General features: G+C 44.7%; 1 protein-coding gene across 3 annotated transcripts in view; it reads right to left on the minus strand.

The window, feature by feature from the left end:
* Positions 1-17596, minus strand: part of CHST11 (carbohydrate sulfotransferase 11) — a 239441-nt gene extending 221845 nt beyond the window's left edge. For 2 of the 3 annotated variants that reach the window (XM_048502019.1, XM_048502017.1), the window contains exon 1: positions 17237-17596. In XM_048502019.1, coding sequence (XP_048357976.1) covers positions 17237-17339 — 103 coding nt within the window. In that variant the 5' untranslated portion in view covers positions 17340-17596. Of the gene's footprint in view, positions 1-17221 lie in introns of all 3 variants that reach the window. The other variant, XM_048502018.1, reaches the window with a different exon arrangement.
* Between the last annotated feature and the right edge of the window lie 401 nt (positions 17597-17997).

Below are 17997 nucleotides of genomic sequence, written 5' to 3' on the forward strand. Positions count from 1 at the left end.
ATAAGATATGAAGACAAAAATAAAGAGTGACTGGAAAAATAGATTTTAAAACATTTTTGTTTGCATTTCTTCCACATATCTACCCCCTCAACGTTTCACCCCAATGTTAACAATGGGAAAAGCCTCTTCGAAAAGATTTTTCTCCTGAAGAACGAAATACTATTTAAGGAAAGGTTTTTAAATATTGTTTTAGATGCCTTTTACTCAAAATGTTTTCACGTAACTAAGAAACATAACTCCTCAAGACAACAAGCGACTTTGTTCACCAACAGTGAGACAAAAGACCTAGTGAGAACTTGGGGAAGCAAAGCCTCTGAGTCATAAACCATTTTCAACTCTCTTAAAAATTATTATGCATTTCCAGCCATCATTATAAGGATTTTTATTTTCTCAGCTTTCAGAATCTTGAGTCTTTCATAAGATTTATTTCTAGTCTTTCTACTGGGGGGATTGGGGGAGAAAGGAAAAAATATGACTATCTTCTGTGTCTGAACAAGCAATTGTTTCTAAGTCTGGGGGCAGAAGAGCCTTTGGTTTACTACAGCCTTGATAGTTTCTATTTTCTTTATTTTAGTGTTTCTTAAGGTTTTACAGCTGTGAATTGGAAAATATCTGGCAATTTGGGGTGGGGGGATGAAATCTGAACAGGGCATGGTTTGGAGAAGGGAGGGACTTCAACTGGGCATAATGCTTACAGCTCACCTTCCAAAACAGCCATTTTCTGCAAGTGAACTGATCTTTGTCAGCTGGAGGTCAGCTATAGTAGTGGGAGATCTCCAGTCACTACCTGGAGGTTGGCATGTTCCCAGCTGGCAAAGACAAAGGAATGCTTAGAGCCTCAGGGTACTGCTAGGGTTGCCAATTCTAGTTTGGGAAATTCCTGGAAATCGGAGGGTGGGGGCAGTGCCTGGGAAGTTTGGGAAGGGGAGGGATCTCAGCAGGGCTGTGATTGCGTCCACCCGCCGAAGCTGCAATTTCTTCTGGAGAAACTTGTAGGGATGAGCTGCTGACCCAGCAGCACCGTAGGCAGAGCGCTGGCATGCTGGCCCAACTACGGCCTTCTGGTCGCACCCGCTCCCCCATCCCCCACCCCCCCGGTGAGTCACAGGTCATGAACTACCTGGCTCACAGCCACCAGGTGTCCCAGACAAAGGGATAATTGGGCCCTTGCCCCCAGGTGTGGATTAGGCCCAGACACGGACGCTTCCTCCCGCACGTACCAGCCCGATGAGATCATGCATCACCTGATGATCTCCCGGTCTCCCGTTCTCCCGCTCTCCCGGCCTCCCGCCGATACAACCCTTTGCCCGCCCCCAGAGAATCCCTAATAAAAGGTGCCAGGAACTAGGACGCTGCAGAGTTGCCAGGATCACGGACCCCCGCGCTCCCGCTGCTGGCTCTCTCCACCAGATGATATCTCCGCGTCTCGTCTCGTTCTTACGGTGACTCCGCGTGCACGACTACAGAAACTCATCTCTGAAATCAGTCAATTCAATTCAATAAGCCTTTATTGGCATATACACAATAGTTCCAGTAAAAATATAGTTCCAGTTAAAAAATACAGTTCCAGTTAAAAGTGAATAGTAAAAAACTTTGCGTTTGTCATACATTCAGTTTACAAACTTCTGACAAAAACTTTGCCACTATAAGGCAACAATGAAAATCCTGACAATTTTTTTCTGAAATCAGTCGCAATTCCAGAACCTCTCCAAACCTCAAGTGGAATTTGCAAATCTAAGGCACAGCAGCGTGTAGTTCCATTTCTATTACTGCTGTTATTCGTGTACTTTGAAATGTCATAAATATGTCAAAGAATACAATTTTTTCATGCCGAGCTATAGAGACTGCACCTAGAGTTCTTCAAGTTAGAAAATAAGTTTAGGTCTGCTAAGAAAATAAATATGTGTAAAGCCTTCCATTTTGCCTTCAAAATGTTCAGCCCACATGGTGAAAATCCCAACTCTGCCCCCTCCATAGGCCCATAGCTTCATCATTATTGGAAATGTTACCTCTCTGATCTAACAGATGCCATCACTTTACAAAATATGTTTGCAGAGCATTGAGACTTTCGGTCCCAGGACATTGTTTGCTTTCTCCAATTAGCAAGAGCTTGTAGCTAAGTTTTGTCATTCAACTGTGAAGCTTACTTCATTAGTGACCAAGAGCAGGAAACCAGTGGATGTTAATTTATCCTTCAGCCTTTGGACCTTGGCCACAAATGAGAGAAATGCGAAGGGAAAAAACACACCTTTAGGCTATTGCTTAAGTTAATGGACTTTGGAAGACTTACTTTTCCTTCCTTCTTACAAGAATTATTCCATACATATACTCCAAATGCTTATTTTATTTCCCTCCATGCTAATTACACTTTGAAGATATTCCACTGGTGCATGGACATTTTAAGAGTAAACATTGGCTTAAGGTCAGTTCACACAACTGCCAAAGGGTCGCAAGTTGGTAACCCAGAATCTTGCCTGTCTTTTTAACAGGAAAAGATGTTTCAAAGCTGTGTTGCCCATCTTCCATTAAGACTAAAGAGGGCATATATTTTATGCTACAAAAGGCAGGTAGAGACTGTGGGTGGATAAACTATGGGTTACCGTGGGGCAAGAGGTCAGGGCTGCATGTTCTTTTGATGCTGCACAGCACAGACACTTGGGTTGTGGAGAAAAGAAACAAAACCACTACCACCTAGGGTTGCTAAGCATGACTTGGTAACAGGCAGGATCCTGGGGTCCCACACCAAGTACAGGCACCCACAACCACACAGGAGATCCTGCACCTATAGACCAAGAAGCTGATAAATGTGAGAGGTCTGGAATTCTAATCAGTATATTAAAATTGCCAGATGGAGGAAAACATGATTTCTATATTAGTAAAATGATCACTCAGTAAAATCCATGGGTGTCTACAAACATCTGAAGGAAACAATGCTGGCATACTGGGCGTTGTGGGTTTTCCAGGCTGTGTGGTCATGGTCTGGTAGTTTTTACTCCTAACATTTTGTTCGCATCTATGGCTGGAACCTTTAGAGGTATGTCACAGTGAGATCTGTTTCTCTCTACTGAAGATGCCAGTCATAGATGCAAATGAAACGTTAGCAGCAAAAACTATCAGACCACGATCACACAGCCGGGAAAAACCCCTACACTCAGGTGATTCTGGCTGTGAAAGCCTTCAGTAACCCAATGCTTGCACAGTCTGAGCAGCAATGTTTTTAGAAATGAGCCAAAAGCAATTTAATTTTTTTTTCTTTTTCTTCCTTTTTAAACACACTTCTCAAGTGGTCCTTGAGTCATTTTTGCAATCTGATTTTTCTTAAATGGCCTACAGGAAAATCAGTGCAGTGGCTCTGTTTGAAAGCTATGGAACTGGTGGTGCCTTCACATTCAAGAAATTACTCATTTTGAGTAACAACTAGAACTGTTTACAAACCACCATGACGATACAGAGAAGGCTTGTTTTGGCTGCTAGCAAAAAGAGACTGTTTGAACAACTCATGGGGAGGACAAAACAGTCATCTGATTGAAGAATTGGATCTGGGATGTATTTGTTCATTAAGCCTTGACATTCGAGTGCCAAGGCAAACACCGAGGTAAATATCATGATCTCACAAACAAACTAACTTAATTTGGGGGGAAAAGAAGAGTCAAGGGTGCTGGGAACCTACAAGTCAACACTTCAAAAAAAGTTTACAAAAGTATCCTTTGAGTCTTAGTCAGGATGCATAATCATGTGGCTGTAGATAACAGACTTCAGGCATTTGAGAAAATGACCAACAGAGAATCACACAACATGGCTGGTTGATTCAAGTCACTTCTAAGCCATCCAATGACCCTATGGCTCTTGAATCAGTGCACAAAGATAAAATACACACACCCCAAAAAGCAAAATCAATAAACAATATAGAAAATCCCCAGCAATATAGTCCTAGGCGGTTTCCCCATGGCCAGTATATCCTGGGATAAGGAAGTGAACCATCCCGGTTTGGCCATGAATTACGCATGACTTCCTGGCCTAATTCAGGCCCATCTCACGAGATTTGCCTTATCCCTCACCTTTCAAAAAACGATGAAATTGGTGATTCTTTTGAAAAAGTGCACGCTGATCCCATGCCCATGCAAACACTGCGGGAGATGGGCCAGTTTATTTTTCCCGCCTCACCTGCTGCAGCCAATCAGAACGCCAGAAAAACGGGACAGTTCATGCTGGCAGGAAAAATGAAAGTAAACTGGGGGCCATGCGTAATCACCTGGAGTTCTTCCTCCCGGCCTGAACGTGCTGCTTGGCTGCCGTGCGGAGGGAGGAACCAAGATGGAAACATCCCGGTATGCATGATCCCAGTTTTCTCCCGGGACCTTTTGTCTGTCCAGAAAATGCCCTAGTCAGGTTCTTTTTACTCTGCTTTTTCTATAACTGTTGAGTGTGACCCACACTTCCTCTGACTGCACATTACAGCTGTTTTGACCATAACCTGTTCTCATTGGAGTACTACAAGGGAATGTCACACACCTTGTCCTGGGAAATTGGGCCTTCTGACGTCTCTTTTGTTAAAGAGAAGTCTTTGTACCCTGGGTATAAATCTGTCTGACAAACTGAATACATCTGATGAAGTGACTTCTGACTCATTAAAGCTTAAGCCACTGTACATTTGTTGATCTTTGAGGTGTATGGTTGCTAAGCTTTCTGCCTCCCACTGGCAACCCTTCTTGCCCACTGCCATTCAGAGAAGTAGCAGGAGAATTTTTAAAAAATGCATAATAAAATTTCCATGGAAAACTCAGGCTTATCAAAGAGCTTCTGGCAATTCCTAGGGTGGCATGGTACAGCTTCCAGGAAAAACTGGAAGTGCCATCATGATCATGTGATGCCAGCACCCCTCCCCCAATGTCCCCATCAGTTGCCAGACACAGCCTGGTAACCTTATTAAGGTGTCACAAGACTATTTGTTATTTTGGCTGCAGCTGATAACGTTCCTGCTTCGAAATTAACGCTAAATTTCAAAGTGATACAGTGCACCCCATCATACATTTTGACATCCCACTGCTATCTTATTCTCCTGCACTAGGCCTCAATTCCACTAAAACAAGCTAGTTACCACTAACTTAAGCACTATTTTTTTTTCATTCAGGCTTAGCAATTCACTTCATCTTGATCAGGTCCAAAGTATTTAAAGTGTGCCATTTTGATAGCAAACTAGACAACGGCTTTTTATTCCACAACATGCAGCAACAATGCATTGCCTGAGGACTAGAATTTCCCGATACAGGAAATCCAATTATAATCAGTCTAAATTAAAAAACAACATCCATCGTTACACAAAACAATCAAATATGAGCCTGAAGCAAGTATCTTTAAAAAATAAAACAAAACATAAACCTGGTTCTTTATTTCAGCTGTTTTGCATTCTTTTCAAGCACCATGCCCTCAGACAGATATGCATTACCTTCAGGATGATAAATAATACATATGGCTTAGACCCAATAGCTTGATAGAGGAACAGTGATTGTATTATAATGACATTCACACAAGGACAAAACATGCCCGCCTAAGGAGCAGGGAAGAGATCTGATGGAGCATCTCTGTGAATGAACTCAAAGTGCTGCTGAGCGGGGGGGGGGGGGGGGCACCAGTGCAATTTCTTCCACTTCTTTGAACAGTTTCAAACATTAAATGCACTGCACAAGTAGATAAATCATTCTTGTTGCCCTGCTGCGTGACTCAAGGAAACAGTTTAAACATTCCGAAAATGTGCCCATCCAAAAGAGATGAGGAAATTATCAACATACCAAGTTACACTTGACCAAGGCCAATAACTTCCAAAAAGAGAAAGAGGGAGAGACTCACACACTAGGAATACACAGTCTAACTTATTCTCGTGACTAAAAAAGGGGGAAAGTATTTTCAGTATGTAGGAAATTTTATGTCTTGGAAAACATGAGTTTTAAGCCAGATCATGACAAGTTTAAGTCCGTAACGTACAGTGTTAATATTAGGAAAATCAGCATAAACTTTGCTATTTATAGGGTGTTTAGCAAACATCTGTACTAATGAGAGGTAACATTTTTAAACCAATAAAAAATATAAAACCTATACATCTTTGCAGTATGGAAATTGTAATTATGGGTTAATGGGTGTTCCAACAATTTGAAATTAGTGGAGTGTTGCCATGGGTGGTGCCCAATATTTCCAGAAATGCCAAAGGGATGTGTGTGGGAAATAAATAGCAAGCGGCTGTTATTAAAAAAGTAGAAAGGAGGAATTTCAACTAGATGTTACTGCACACAACCGTACCTCTGTCCAATGTTGAGAAATATATTTTTTAATGTAGATTGTTTCCTTCACTGGTGTTAGAATGTGAAGCAATCCTCGTGTTCTCTTAATAGACCTTAGCTGTCTGTTGCAAGAACACAGCGTTTCCCCAAACTTCTGAGAGAAGATGCACTCATTTTTGAAATAAAATTGGAAGCGTGCAGCATTCTTCAAGCTGACCAGATTTATCATTTTAATAAGCATATGAATTTCCTGCCCTCAGAAGTGCTCCAACCCTTGTGTGCCCTGAATGAATCACTGACGTAGATCCAATTAATTACTGCGGCACACTCGCCGCTAATTTGGGGACTGCTGCATTAAGAAAGCTACCCTTAATGAATACACTCAAAAAACCTTGCTCTGTATCCAATACACGAGGCTGCCTTATTCTGAGTCAGGCTATTTGTCTCTCAAAGTCAGGATTGGCTACTCTGATTGGCAGCTGCTCTCCAGGGTCTGAGACAGAGGTCTTTCACATTATCTATAACCTAATGCTTCTAACTGGAGATGCCAAGGATTTAGACTTGGATCTTCTGCATGCAAAGCAGATTCAGATACCATTGAGCCATAGAATGCTAGGAACACGGATGGCACTTCAGCCCTGTCCCACTTGCCAGTGTAGCAAACTTCACCATGAACTTCTTTCCCAACCCTCCGGCTTCCATAGTTTCTCAAATTCAAGCAGCACTGTTTTTTACTTCTCCCACCCACATAATACCAACTACTAATCTCTTACTGGGAACACCTCAGCCCACTTCCCACCTCATGGTATTTCTGAAAAGGTAGTGTTATCCACAGATTGGACCCATGGATGCTGTCATGTCTAGCTCGGCCCTTAATCCTTAATCTCAATTAACAGTTGCTCATCCAGTGTGGTGTAATGGTTAAGAGTAAGTGGACTGTAACCTGGAGAACTGGGTTTGATTCCGCACTCCTCCACAGGTGAACCAAATTTGTTTCCCCACTCCTACTTTCAACTGGGTGACCTTGGGCTTGTCACATTTTGTTCAGAACTCTCTCAGTCCTACCTACCTCACAAGGTGTCTGTTGTGGGGAAAGAAAGGGAAAGGAGTTTGTAAGCCCCTTTGAGTCTTCTTACAGGCAAGAGGAAGATATAAATCCAAGCTCTTCTACTCTTCTTCACTCTTCTTCTACTCTTCTAGTTATTCTGCTAGAATCCCTTACATCTCACTCTGCTTTTCCTAGGCAACAAGTTTTCTGACCTTCCTTAAGCCCCTGCAACTCCTGGGCAGAAAGAGAACTTATTCTGTACCAGTGGTTCTCAACCTTCCTAATGCCTCGACCCTTTAATACAGTTCCTCATGTTGTGATGACCCCCAACCATAAAATTGGTATATATAAAATATAAAAAGACCATTTTCAGATGGTCTTAGGAGACCCCTGTGAAAGGGTTGTTCGACCCCCAAAGGGGTCGCCCCCCCCCCCCCCAGGTCGAGAACTGCTGTTCTATACCAATTCTAGGATATATATTTTAAAGAATTTTAATTCCTATTCTTCCTATTATATTTTCAGTTAAGGATTCTGTAGGGTGTTGGAGTGTAGGGCAGGTATTAAAGTATTGGTTTTATAAACTGGTCTTTAAATTAATTGGTTGTAATATTCAAGCCAACTCTGCTAATACCAAATGGGATTTAATGTGTTCTGAACTAGCTCTAACCAGTGAGGCCATTAGGATATACATGTGACTCATTTCCTCTGGATCAGGGCCAGGGTAATTAAGATGGAGACAAACAATAAATTAGATTATCTTTAGCCAACAGAAGAAAACTTAATTAATACCATTTTGCTGTACCCGCAATACTATGTCTCAATGCAAATAATCTAATATCTGAAATGAAAACCAGAATCCATAATAAAACCATGTAGCCTTCAGTGTTATGTTATATGATTAAAGCATCCAGAGATGAACCTTATCCTAATTTCTCGTTACCAAAGGTTCCAATGAGCTAAATCTTAGTTTAATCATATTACATAGTGTTTTAAAAGCAAACACACCCAATAGAAGATGAGATAAAATATTTTATTGGACTAACTTCCACTGCTTCAGAAAAACACACAAATGGATGCTATTTTCAAGTTAATCCAAAAGTACTTTCAGAATTCAGTCACCACCAAGTTCGTCAGAAACGCCTGAGCGACCAAGCTCTAATGATGGAACAAATGTAAAGACTCCCCCAGTGTGGATCATGGTCTGCCTAGACAGGTTCCCTCCACCGTTTATAGTCATTGTCTGTAGATCACAGGATCAGCTTAGTACTAGAGCCTTTTTCTGATGACCAAAACAGTAGTCAGTGAATGTTGTATATGTAGTTTCCTACCAGCCCTGCTCCTGACCTCAGACACCTCCGGGTCTACAAGTGCATGCTGCGCAGGAAAACAAGACAGTAGGTGTGATGCCACATCCCCAGTCAATGAATCAATTCATTGACTATGGAAATACCCAACTGGCTTGAACTTTCATCTCACTATGGACCTAGATGATCACTACATGATCTAACAATATCATAGTTTATATCAAACAGCCCTCTGCAAATTTTACACTGGCATTCATTCAAAAAGCTCTTATTTTAATCTGGGCAATCTTTGATGTTTCTTTCAAGCCAATAAGCGTACAGAGTTACACTGAAGAAGACTAGTAAAAGCACATCCATACACATGTGCAGTAAATATAAGCAAGCAGGTACGCACAATGCACACTCCAGATTCCAGCAACAAATTTCCCCAAAGTACATCAGTATGATCTTAAAACTCCCAGAATCTGCTTTGATCGCTGAATAACACTTTAAACACTTTTTGTTCAGCAGTGAATTTATATCAAAAGGTATTTTAGAGACTTTTCGCAGTGAATTTCCAAAATGCATTCGGGAGTACTTTTTGTTCTGAGGCAAGTTTAAACTATGCTAAAATAATGACAACGTACTCCTTTGCATTCATATAGAGAGTCTTGGCTCATTTCACAAAAATCTCGGAGCAGGAACACCAAATAGTTACCCACATTCTCAAACACATAAGGGTTACTGGATTCAGCTGAAGAATATCATGCATATGGCACTATCTATGTATGTAGGATTCTGTTTTTCCAGGAACAGATCACTACAGAGAATGAATTCTAATGGGATTAAATAGTTTGGTGGACAAGAAGAGAGCCAGCTGTATAGTGCAGCTTGGTGCAACAAGAAGGGGAAATCTGGAAACTAGTCAAACATGGTGCTTTTAAGAGTGTAGAAGATGCTTAGCAGGCATGCAGAACAGAGGGGAAAGGCTTGCTGAGCTCTGCTACATGAAATAGACAGCCAGAAGTCGTAATAAATTCTACACAAGGTTCTCTTCAATCTTCGCCTGGAAGCAAGAGGAATGAGCAATGAATTCACATATAAAACACACACTTTCCGCAGCATTTCCAGAAGTCAGCCCAAGAAGCTACTTTCGAAATCAACATATTTCGAAATCAACATATACAGACAGCCCTTCTCCACCCAGATACCCTCTAGCATCTTCCCACAACTTCTGTCAGAGGCCCATTTAAAGCGCCGCCAGAAGGGCTCACGTCCAGATGATTAAAACTTCAGGCTAATGCTCATTTATTAACTGACTCACCTCCAACCACTAGAAAATACGACAATAAGGCAATGAATACATACAAGTGCAGTGATCCATCACCAGCACAGCATTTGCTTCTGAGAAAAACTCAGGATATTTGAAGATGGAACCCAGGGATGGGAGGGTTTGGGGATCAGTCGGGTCTAAGACCATAGACTCCATCCTCCAAAACAGCCACTTTCTACAATGGAACTGATCTCTCTAGTGAAGATCAACTGTGAGTCAAGCTGATCTCTAAAGCTGGCAACCCTATGTACACTCCATTCATGTATCTGTTGGTAACAATTAGTCTCTTGACTTCTCAAAGGTCACATTCTAAAAGTTAACAAGCCAGCAAACCTGACACAATTCTTGGCAGGGAAATGGCTAAGCTGTTTCTTCTTGTGTTTGGATTTGGGATCCCACAGGATGGACCTATTTAAACACAGACTGTAAACTATTCATGTGGTCACAATTTTGTGGAGTGGGGAGGGGGGGGCTGGTACTCTTGCAGGCAAAAGTACCAATTGCTGAATCTTTTATTAGTGTGAATTCATCCTCATATGGCTTGCTCTTAACTCAATTTGTTATTCCTTCTCTGCATATTTCATCTCTGTATTTGTCTTATCTCACAGCTATTACCTTTGTGGGAAGGAAGAAGTAATAAACAAAGCTCTAAGCAAAAAAAAATCAGTTTCTAAATCTCCTAGAACTTGGAAGTGGGTGGAGGAGGAGTACTGAAAAACAAAAGAGACAGCTAACTAGAGAAAACATTAGCATCCCATATGCTTTATAAACATTATTGCACATGTCCCTCCTGGCAATCCAGAATGATGTCAATGTTGATTTTACCACAAACTTTTCTTGTTCCTTGGAATTCGCAAACTCTGCGATTAGCAATACCCCAAGAGATTACCAGCTTTCAGGAAGCTTGATTCTAGCATGGCAATCTTCTGGTATTGCAAATTTGAAAAGACAAGGACCCCCCACTCCCTACACACAAATTGAAACTTGCACGCAAGAAATGGTGGGTTTGGCTTCAAAGGCTTACACCACTGACAAAAGACAACACGTGTACATCTGGATGTCACCTTTTGTCTCAGCATTGCCAATTGTGCTGCTGTCGCATGTAGGACAAGATATAGTTGAAAATGAGTGAGCTCGACATACAGATATCATATATGGACAGTCCAAGCAAACAGACAAGGCACTGACAAGACCAAGACCAGAATGAGGGTAGAACCAGAGGTAGCATCATCATAAGGAAGTTACATTGTCGGTGTTAGGACTGAAGGATGCAAAAATCCAGTTCCAGACAGATCACAGATTTCTGTTCCGCTAGCGAGAATGCACTCCATCAGAATTAAAACTTTGCTCCCTGCTGCATGACAGAACCACATTTCACACTGCAACGACTGCTATTAATCATCTCAGCGGTTCGATTGTGCAAAACAGACATTATAGTCCACCTACGACAGAGCTTCCTTATCGCAAAAAAGCACCACAGGATGCAAGCTGGGACAGTTTAAGCTTAATTACCTGATAAGTCTCACTTCTGCTGCTCAGGCAATTTGGCTTTTTAATGACAGCCACCGTCCCTTATTACACTTTCCCCAGATTGTAACCAGATAACCATGAGATTGGTTTCCCTGAAATCTAAACCAATCAGGATCCCGCTCCCCTATCAATAAATAAATAAACAAACAAGTGTCCTAACTTGGAGAAAGAAGTGTGTGATAGCGATTATAGCGGTATGAGCCTTAAAAACAAACAGATTCCGTTTGTCATAATGGAGATGCCAAATTCAGGCCACAGGTAAATTAACAAAAATATCGTATGCCATTGCACCATTTGTTTCTTCCTGCTTCAAACTGCTAGATATATCCCACAACTTTGATATCTCCACCTATTTCTGAAACAGAGTTTTTTTTTGGGGGGGGGGATTAGATCCAAAAATATATTTTCTTCTCATGCCTTCGACGGCACCTGCTTTGATATATAGACGAGTGTCTCCATGAAAGGGTCAATGCCACTGGATTTCTTTTTGAATGCACATGGATAGACAGAAACATGGTAACCTTAGTGCTGAATGTGGGAAGGGGATACCTCGTTTCAAATCTCAGGTCCATTTCACTAGGTGGATTTACTTCTCCAAAAAGGACTGGAGAACCCAAATAAGAGAGTGCTAGGCTTTTCCATGCAGCTTCTGTCAGAGCACTGTTGTAACATGTGTCTGATCATCAAAATCTAACTGACAGCTAACTGACAGGTAACACCTGACACAGCCTCATTCTGGGATTGATTGGCAATGGACTATGATAGGCCAGTAAACCAGATAGAAGGCTGCAGTATGCTGAGGACCATGAGACACTTGTCTTCGCTTTGCCTTGCTTGAGTGAGATATATTTGTGAACTAATAAATGTAGGACCACTTCTGTGAAGCTGAGCTGCTGTGTGTGTCTGACTTCCTACTGCATTCCAGTATATTGTGCTACCCTGCTATAGGGGATTTACCCGATACCCAGAGATGATTTATACATGCACTAATTAGCAGAGAACCCTTTATTGGGGGAAAGTACATGTAGTGCTCAACCTAGTTGCCAACAACAGCATTGCTCTGAACAACCAGGGAGGGTGGAGTCACACAGAATCCAAATGCTGCTGGTGATGAATCTTTTATATGAAAGCTAATGGGCACCAGTGCCAAAACATGGTCAAGAGATAGTGATAATTTGCATTGGCTCAGGAAAACTGCAGTTCTGAACACAGATGGGCTCAGAAAGGCAATACCATTAATCAGGCAGATTAGATAACGTTTTGTGACACAGAGACGATGCCAAGATTATTTGGCAACCATCAGATTACCAGGCGAGATCAGCTGACTTGACGTAACACTACCAGTTCTGAGCACACAAACAATTGCTCCAATTCATGAATTAGTTTATTCCCATGGAGTGCCGAGCAAGAAGTTTGCACAATCACATGACACTGCTTACAGGCACATGCTATTTTACGCTTGTGGCAAACGGATCACCTGAGCCATTTGCCGACAAGAGAATTCATTCCCAAAAACGGCTCTGTCCGTCTGACTCCCTGAAAGGGAAGAGTCAACAATTATTATTTTGCTCAGCTGTTTTCATGTGATTCATGCTTTAACTCAACAACCTCGAAGCTGGCCTGACCAAACAGTTGACTAGGAAAGCCCGTATTAGCAAACTGCATCCACTTCATTTTCAGACTTTCCTCTATAGCTAAAAGAACTACTTTAGCTAAAAGGACTACTACTATAGTCTTCCAATGAAAAGCTCAAATCCTGTCAAGAGCTACTGGAATATATTAAGAGCCTTCCTAGGACAGACCAAAGATTCATCTGATCAATCAAAAACAAAAGCCTCATAAGCCATAATGCATACTGTTTCATTCATTTACCTTTCAGTACAATAAAAAGCTTGTTGGAATCTAGAAATAAGCCAGGTAACATTTCCCCTTCTCTTTGCTTTTCCATTGCTCAAGACCATGACGTTGAACTGTCCTGTTTGTGGCAATTTTTTTCTCTGTATTCATGGGCACTGTTCCCAGCACATGGCAAAAGGATGCATGTCTTATTGGTATATGCCACATATCCCAAGAGGAAACTGACATTTTCCATGTTATGGAGCATTCCATGCCAGAAGATCTTTGGCATAAGTGCCAACAAAATAGGTAATATCCTGCATAAACAGATCAGAGCCAAATCTTGCTTTTGCTTAAGGTCACTTCCACACAGATCTCTTGTTCCACCCTGGCTTCTTGGGATGCAGCAGTTCTTCTGGGGGCCTTTGGAATGCCATCGTCATCCGGTTCCCCCTCCAGGATTTTCCTGGCTCCATAGCAGATTTTCCCAAACATGTTTTGGTACAATGTGCAATCTAAACATTTGATTCACTCGTTCACTGGAAGCAAAGCCTGATTAAGCTATGTCAAGAAGCCCCGTCACATTATTAATAACTTTTTTGAAACTTTAGCATTTCTTAGCAAGTTTTAAAAATTTCTAGAGCCCCCTCAATCTGTGACCCTAAATTGCAGTTGTCTTAGCTTGTGCATAAATCCAGCTCTGAATGGAAGATTTATGCCTTGCGTTTCTGTTATAAAATAGCACTCAACTTGATTTTGAACTTTGGTACTGCGGGAGAGGGTGGGAAGAATAAGTAACAAGTAGTTATGTTAACTAATACAGTTTCATGCACTTAGAGCTAAAGGCTGGATTTAGGGATGAGCCCTCCAAAACAAAGTCCCTTTGGCTGCTTGTCCATATTTGAAGATGTTTACACATTAATTCTCAATACCCCCAGTATAACTGGATCTGTGGCTCACAACTTCAAATAATTGCCAGGACTCCCTACAACAAACAGCTGCAGTGATTCATGGGGCTGCTCTGAATAGTACCTAGGAGTTATGGGCCCACCTCTGAAAGCAATCTAAGTTAGACTAACGTGGGATTATAACTGGCTACAAGGCTTCAATATAAAATCCACCGAGGACCAAGCTGGAGTGAAGAAAGCTGTGCGGGAAAGCAGACTAGAGTATTTCACATACATGCTAGATCAGGGGTGTCAAACATGAGGTCCCGGGGCCACATTTGGCCCCTTGAGAGGGCTTATCTGGCCTGCAAACCAGCCGAGATACCCACGCCCTGCTCTCAATCTGGCCTGGCAACCCCACTGTGGGCTCAGACTGGGAGTGGAGGTATGCTTGCATGAACTGGGGAGCCTGCAGCAACCTTCCCAGCCCAAGATCAGCATTGGGGAAGGGGGTGGCTACCTCGGCTGTTTAAGGGTGGGTGGTGCCTGGACTGGTGAGCCCACAACAGCTTCATCAGCCCAGATCAGCATGTGTGTGTGTGGGGGGGGGGGTACCTTATCTTACAGACAGGTGCCTGGGCTGTCCACTCCCCACACACCCCACGTTCTGATTTCTAGAGTATAACCTTTCAAGAGTCAGTATTCCATCAGATACTTTGACTTTTGAAAGCTTGTCCCCAGAAATCTTGTGGGTCCCTAAAGTGCCTTGAATCTTGGTCTTCTGCAGAAAAACAACTGAAACGGAGATGATCAATCAATCACTCCCCAAATGTGTTGCTACCACATCTGCACGCAGCTCAAAAGGTGGTCAAGATTTTAAATATACACTTTTTTATACTGTAACTGTTGAAACAAGTGGCAAGATTTTGAAAAAGTTAATTTAAATGCAGACAGATGCCAAGGAGCAGAAATAGTTATGCAGTTCCCAAAAATGCCTGCCTAATTGATAACATTTTGGGAGTGTAGCTGTAAAGGACTACACACAGCAAGCAAAACATTCATCCCCTTCTTTTCTTATTATTGGTTGGTCTGAAACAACCATATGCAATATAAAAGAACACATAAATGAGAAAGATCAAGTCTATTTTTTTCCCTTGTTGGATATGAGGAAACTTTCCCGCCAGTCTTTAAAATTTATGGTGGGAAATATAAATTCCTACTGTTCAACAGCTGCAAATTTTTCAGAAAAAAATGGAAGCTCCAAGAATACTAGCAAAGACATAGGAACAAGATCACATACAGCAATACTTATTAGATCTACTTGGAAGCAAGCCCAGCTTGATTCAATGGATCTTACTCCCAGAAACCTGTTCTACGGACTCCAGAATTATGAAGCAAAATTGAGACTCTTACAGCCCATTGCTTGCAAATCAAAGAATGAAGCATATTCTGGACTCCTCCACTCACTAATTAAAAGGAATATTGAAGTGTGTTCAATTCTGGCAGGAAGGAGTCCTGTCCTTTTGAAGGTCTATAAGCAATAGCATTTCAGATGTAGAAGGAACCCTCAACAACCATATCATTCAAAACATTATATAGCTATTTACAGTTTGTGGATCATTCCCTGCCACACTATCAGGACTGTTGTCCTCCCCAACACTTCTCTGGGCAGGCAGCTGCCTCGAGTCTCTCCACTGGAGTTGCGCAAAGGAGCAAGAGGTTCAGCACCCTCTAGTACAGGGGACAGAAACCTGTGGTTCCCCAGATGTTCATGGACTACAATTCCCATCAGCCCCTGCCAGCATGGCCAATTGGCCATGCTGGCAGGGGCTGATGGGAATTGTAGTCCATGAACATCTGGGGAGCCACAGGTTGCAGACCCCTGCTCTAGTATCTGTTCCCGGGAGAGGAAAAGAGCCATCTGGCTCCTCTCGAGGAGGCTTCACGCCGGGAACGGACGGCGAAGGACCAGCCCTGCCACGTGGGGATGTCAGGAGCGCCGGGAAGCCCCGAATCCCAGCCAAGGGCGGCCGCGCGGGGCTCCTCTGGAGGAAGCGACGCGCCCGGAGCGCTGGAGATCAGCCGCAGCCGTCCCGGAGGAATTCCCCCCCCCCCCGCCCCTGGTCTCCACCTGTCAGCGCCTCCTGAGACTGACTCTCCACTAGAGCTGCCCCCGACGGGCCCTTTAAGGCGACTCACGGCCAGCCCGACGGGGCAGCACCGGCAGCTCCAACCTCAGAGCTGCGGGTTCCCCTCGCATGGCAGAAGCGAAGGCAGCGGTCGCTCCTCCAGCATCTTCCAGCGGCGGGACAGCTGAACGTGCCCCCCCCCCCGCGCCCGGTCTCAGCTAAGACTGGATTCGCCCACCCCTTCCACGGCCGCCCGGCCTGCAGGCGACCCTTTGCCCTCCAGCGCTTGACTCCGTTTCTCGGAGTAGCTACCTCGAGCCAATCAACACGGAGCAGCAGCAGCAGCATCACCTGCGCGCGGGGTCGGTCCCCTTCCCTTTGCGCACCCTGTGGCTGGAGGCTTAGAGCGACAACTCCACAGCCGGGGCTGGGGTTATTGTGACTACTTCGGATCCGTTTCGGGGTTAGGAAGGGACAGGGTAGTTATTCCGGAGTAACGGGGCGACATGGCGACCAGGTGGCCAAGCGCTTGGCTGACGCCGGCCAGAAACTCGCTTCAAGGTTGATGCGGCTGCAACGGCGCGCCTGGGAGTCCCTTCGGTGCCTGCGGCCACATGGACGGTGCCGGCGACGCCGGCCAGCGGGACCCGAGAGCCCGGCCGGCCACTCCCGGCAGCGCGCCCGGCAGCAGGTTCACCCCGCACGGACCTCCGGTTTCAGCATCCCTCCCCCCGACCTGCCCGCCTCGCCAGCCTGCGGGAAGCGCCCATCTGGTCTTCCCATCATCATCACCCGGAGCCCCGCCGAGCCCCACCGGACTCCCCGCCACGCACGCCCCCGGCGGCCACACACGCCCGACTCCCTCCCCGGGAAAGCGAAGGCTCCAGGATGCCGCCCTACCTGGATGCAACATACTTTGGAAATAGAAGATGACCAGGGCGAAGGACCCCAGGCAAGTGACCAGGACCATCCGGCAGATCCTGTTCATCCTCATCACTTCCAGCAGCGCCGGCTTCATGGCTTTGTCCCGGGCGGGCGGGCGGGCGGCGGCGGCGAAGAAGGGGGCGGCGGGGGAAGCCCTCCGAGGACTTCTTCGGCCAAGAGTTGGGCGCCCGCGCGGCGGCGGCGGCGGCGATCTGCTCCGGGGAAGCCGGCCGGCTCGCTCCTCACCCGCTCGCTTCCCTGGCGGCGGCTCCTTGCCTGCCTCCTCCCTGCGCTCCTGCTCTGGAGGATGCCCGGGGTAGCCGCTCGCCAGCGCGACTTCATTCGGCTGGGAGAGAGTCCTCGGCTGGGAGCTGCCACTGGACTCCGGAGCCGGGGGGGAGAGAGGCGAGGGGAGGCGCCTGCGCAGAGAGCGGGAGGCCAGGGCAACCGCTTAGAGCGCCAGCCTCCCTCACCCTCCGGGAGAATTGGTTGAGTCCGGCTCTTTCTATAGAGGTCCCACTGCTTTCTCCGCGGTCCTAAAGCCTCTCGTGTTTCTCTTGGAGACGCTCTTGCCGAGACGAGACCCCATCGCGCAATCACTCTGCACTCTGAGCCCCAGAGAGAAACGCATCTCACCGTGACATGATGCCTCTGAAGATGCCGGCTATAGATGCGGGCCGAACTTCAGCAGCAAAAACGATCAGACCAGGGGAAAGCCCGCAACAGCCAGCTCTTGCGGTTGCTGCATAGAG

Source organism: Sphaerodactylus townsendi, linkage group LG06 (assembly GCF_021028975.2).
Source record: "Sphaerodactylus townsendi isolate TG3544 linkage group LG06, MPM_Stown_v2.3, whole genome shotgun sequence".
Taxonomy (NCBI): domain Eukaryota; kingdom Metazoa; phylum Chordata; class Lepidosauria; order Squamata; family Sphaerodactylidae; genus Sphaerodactylus; species Sphaerodactylus townsendi.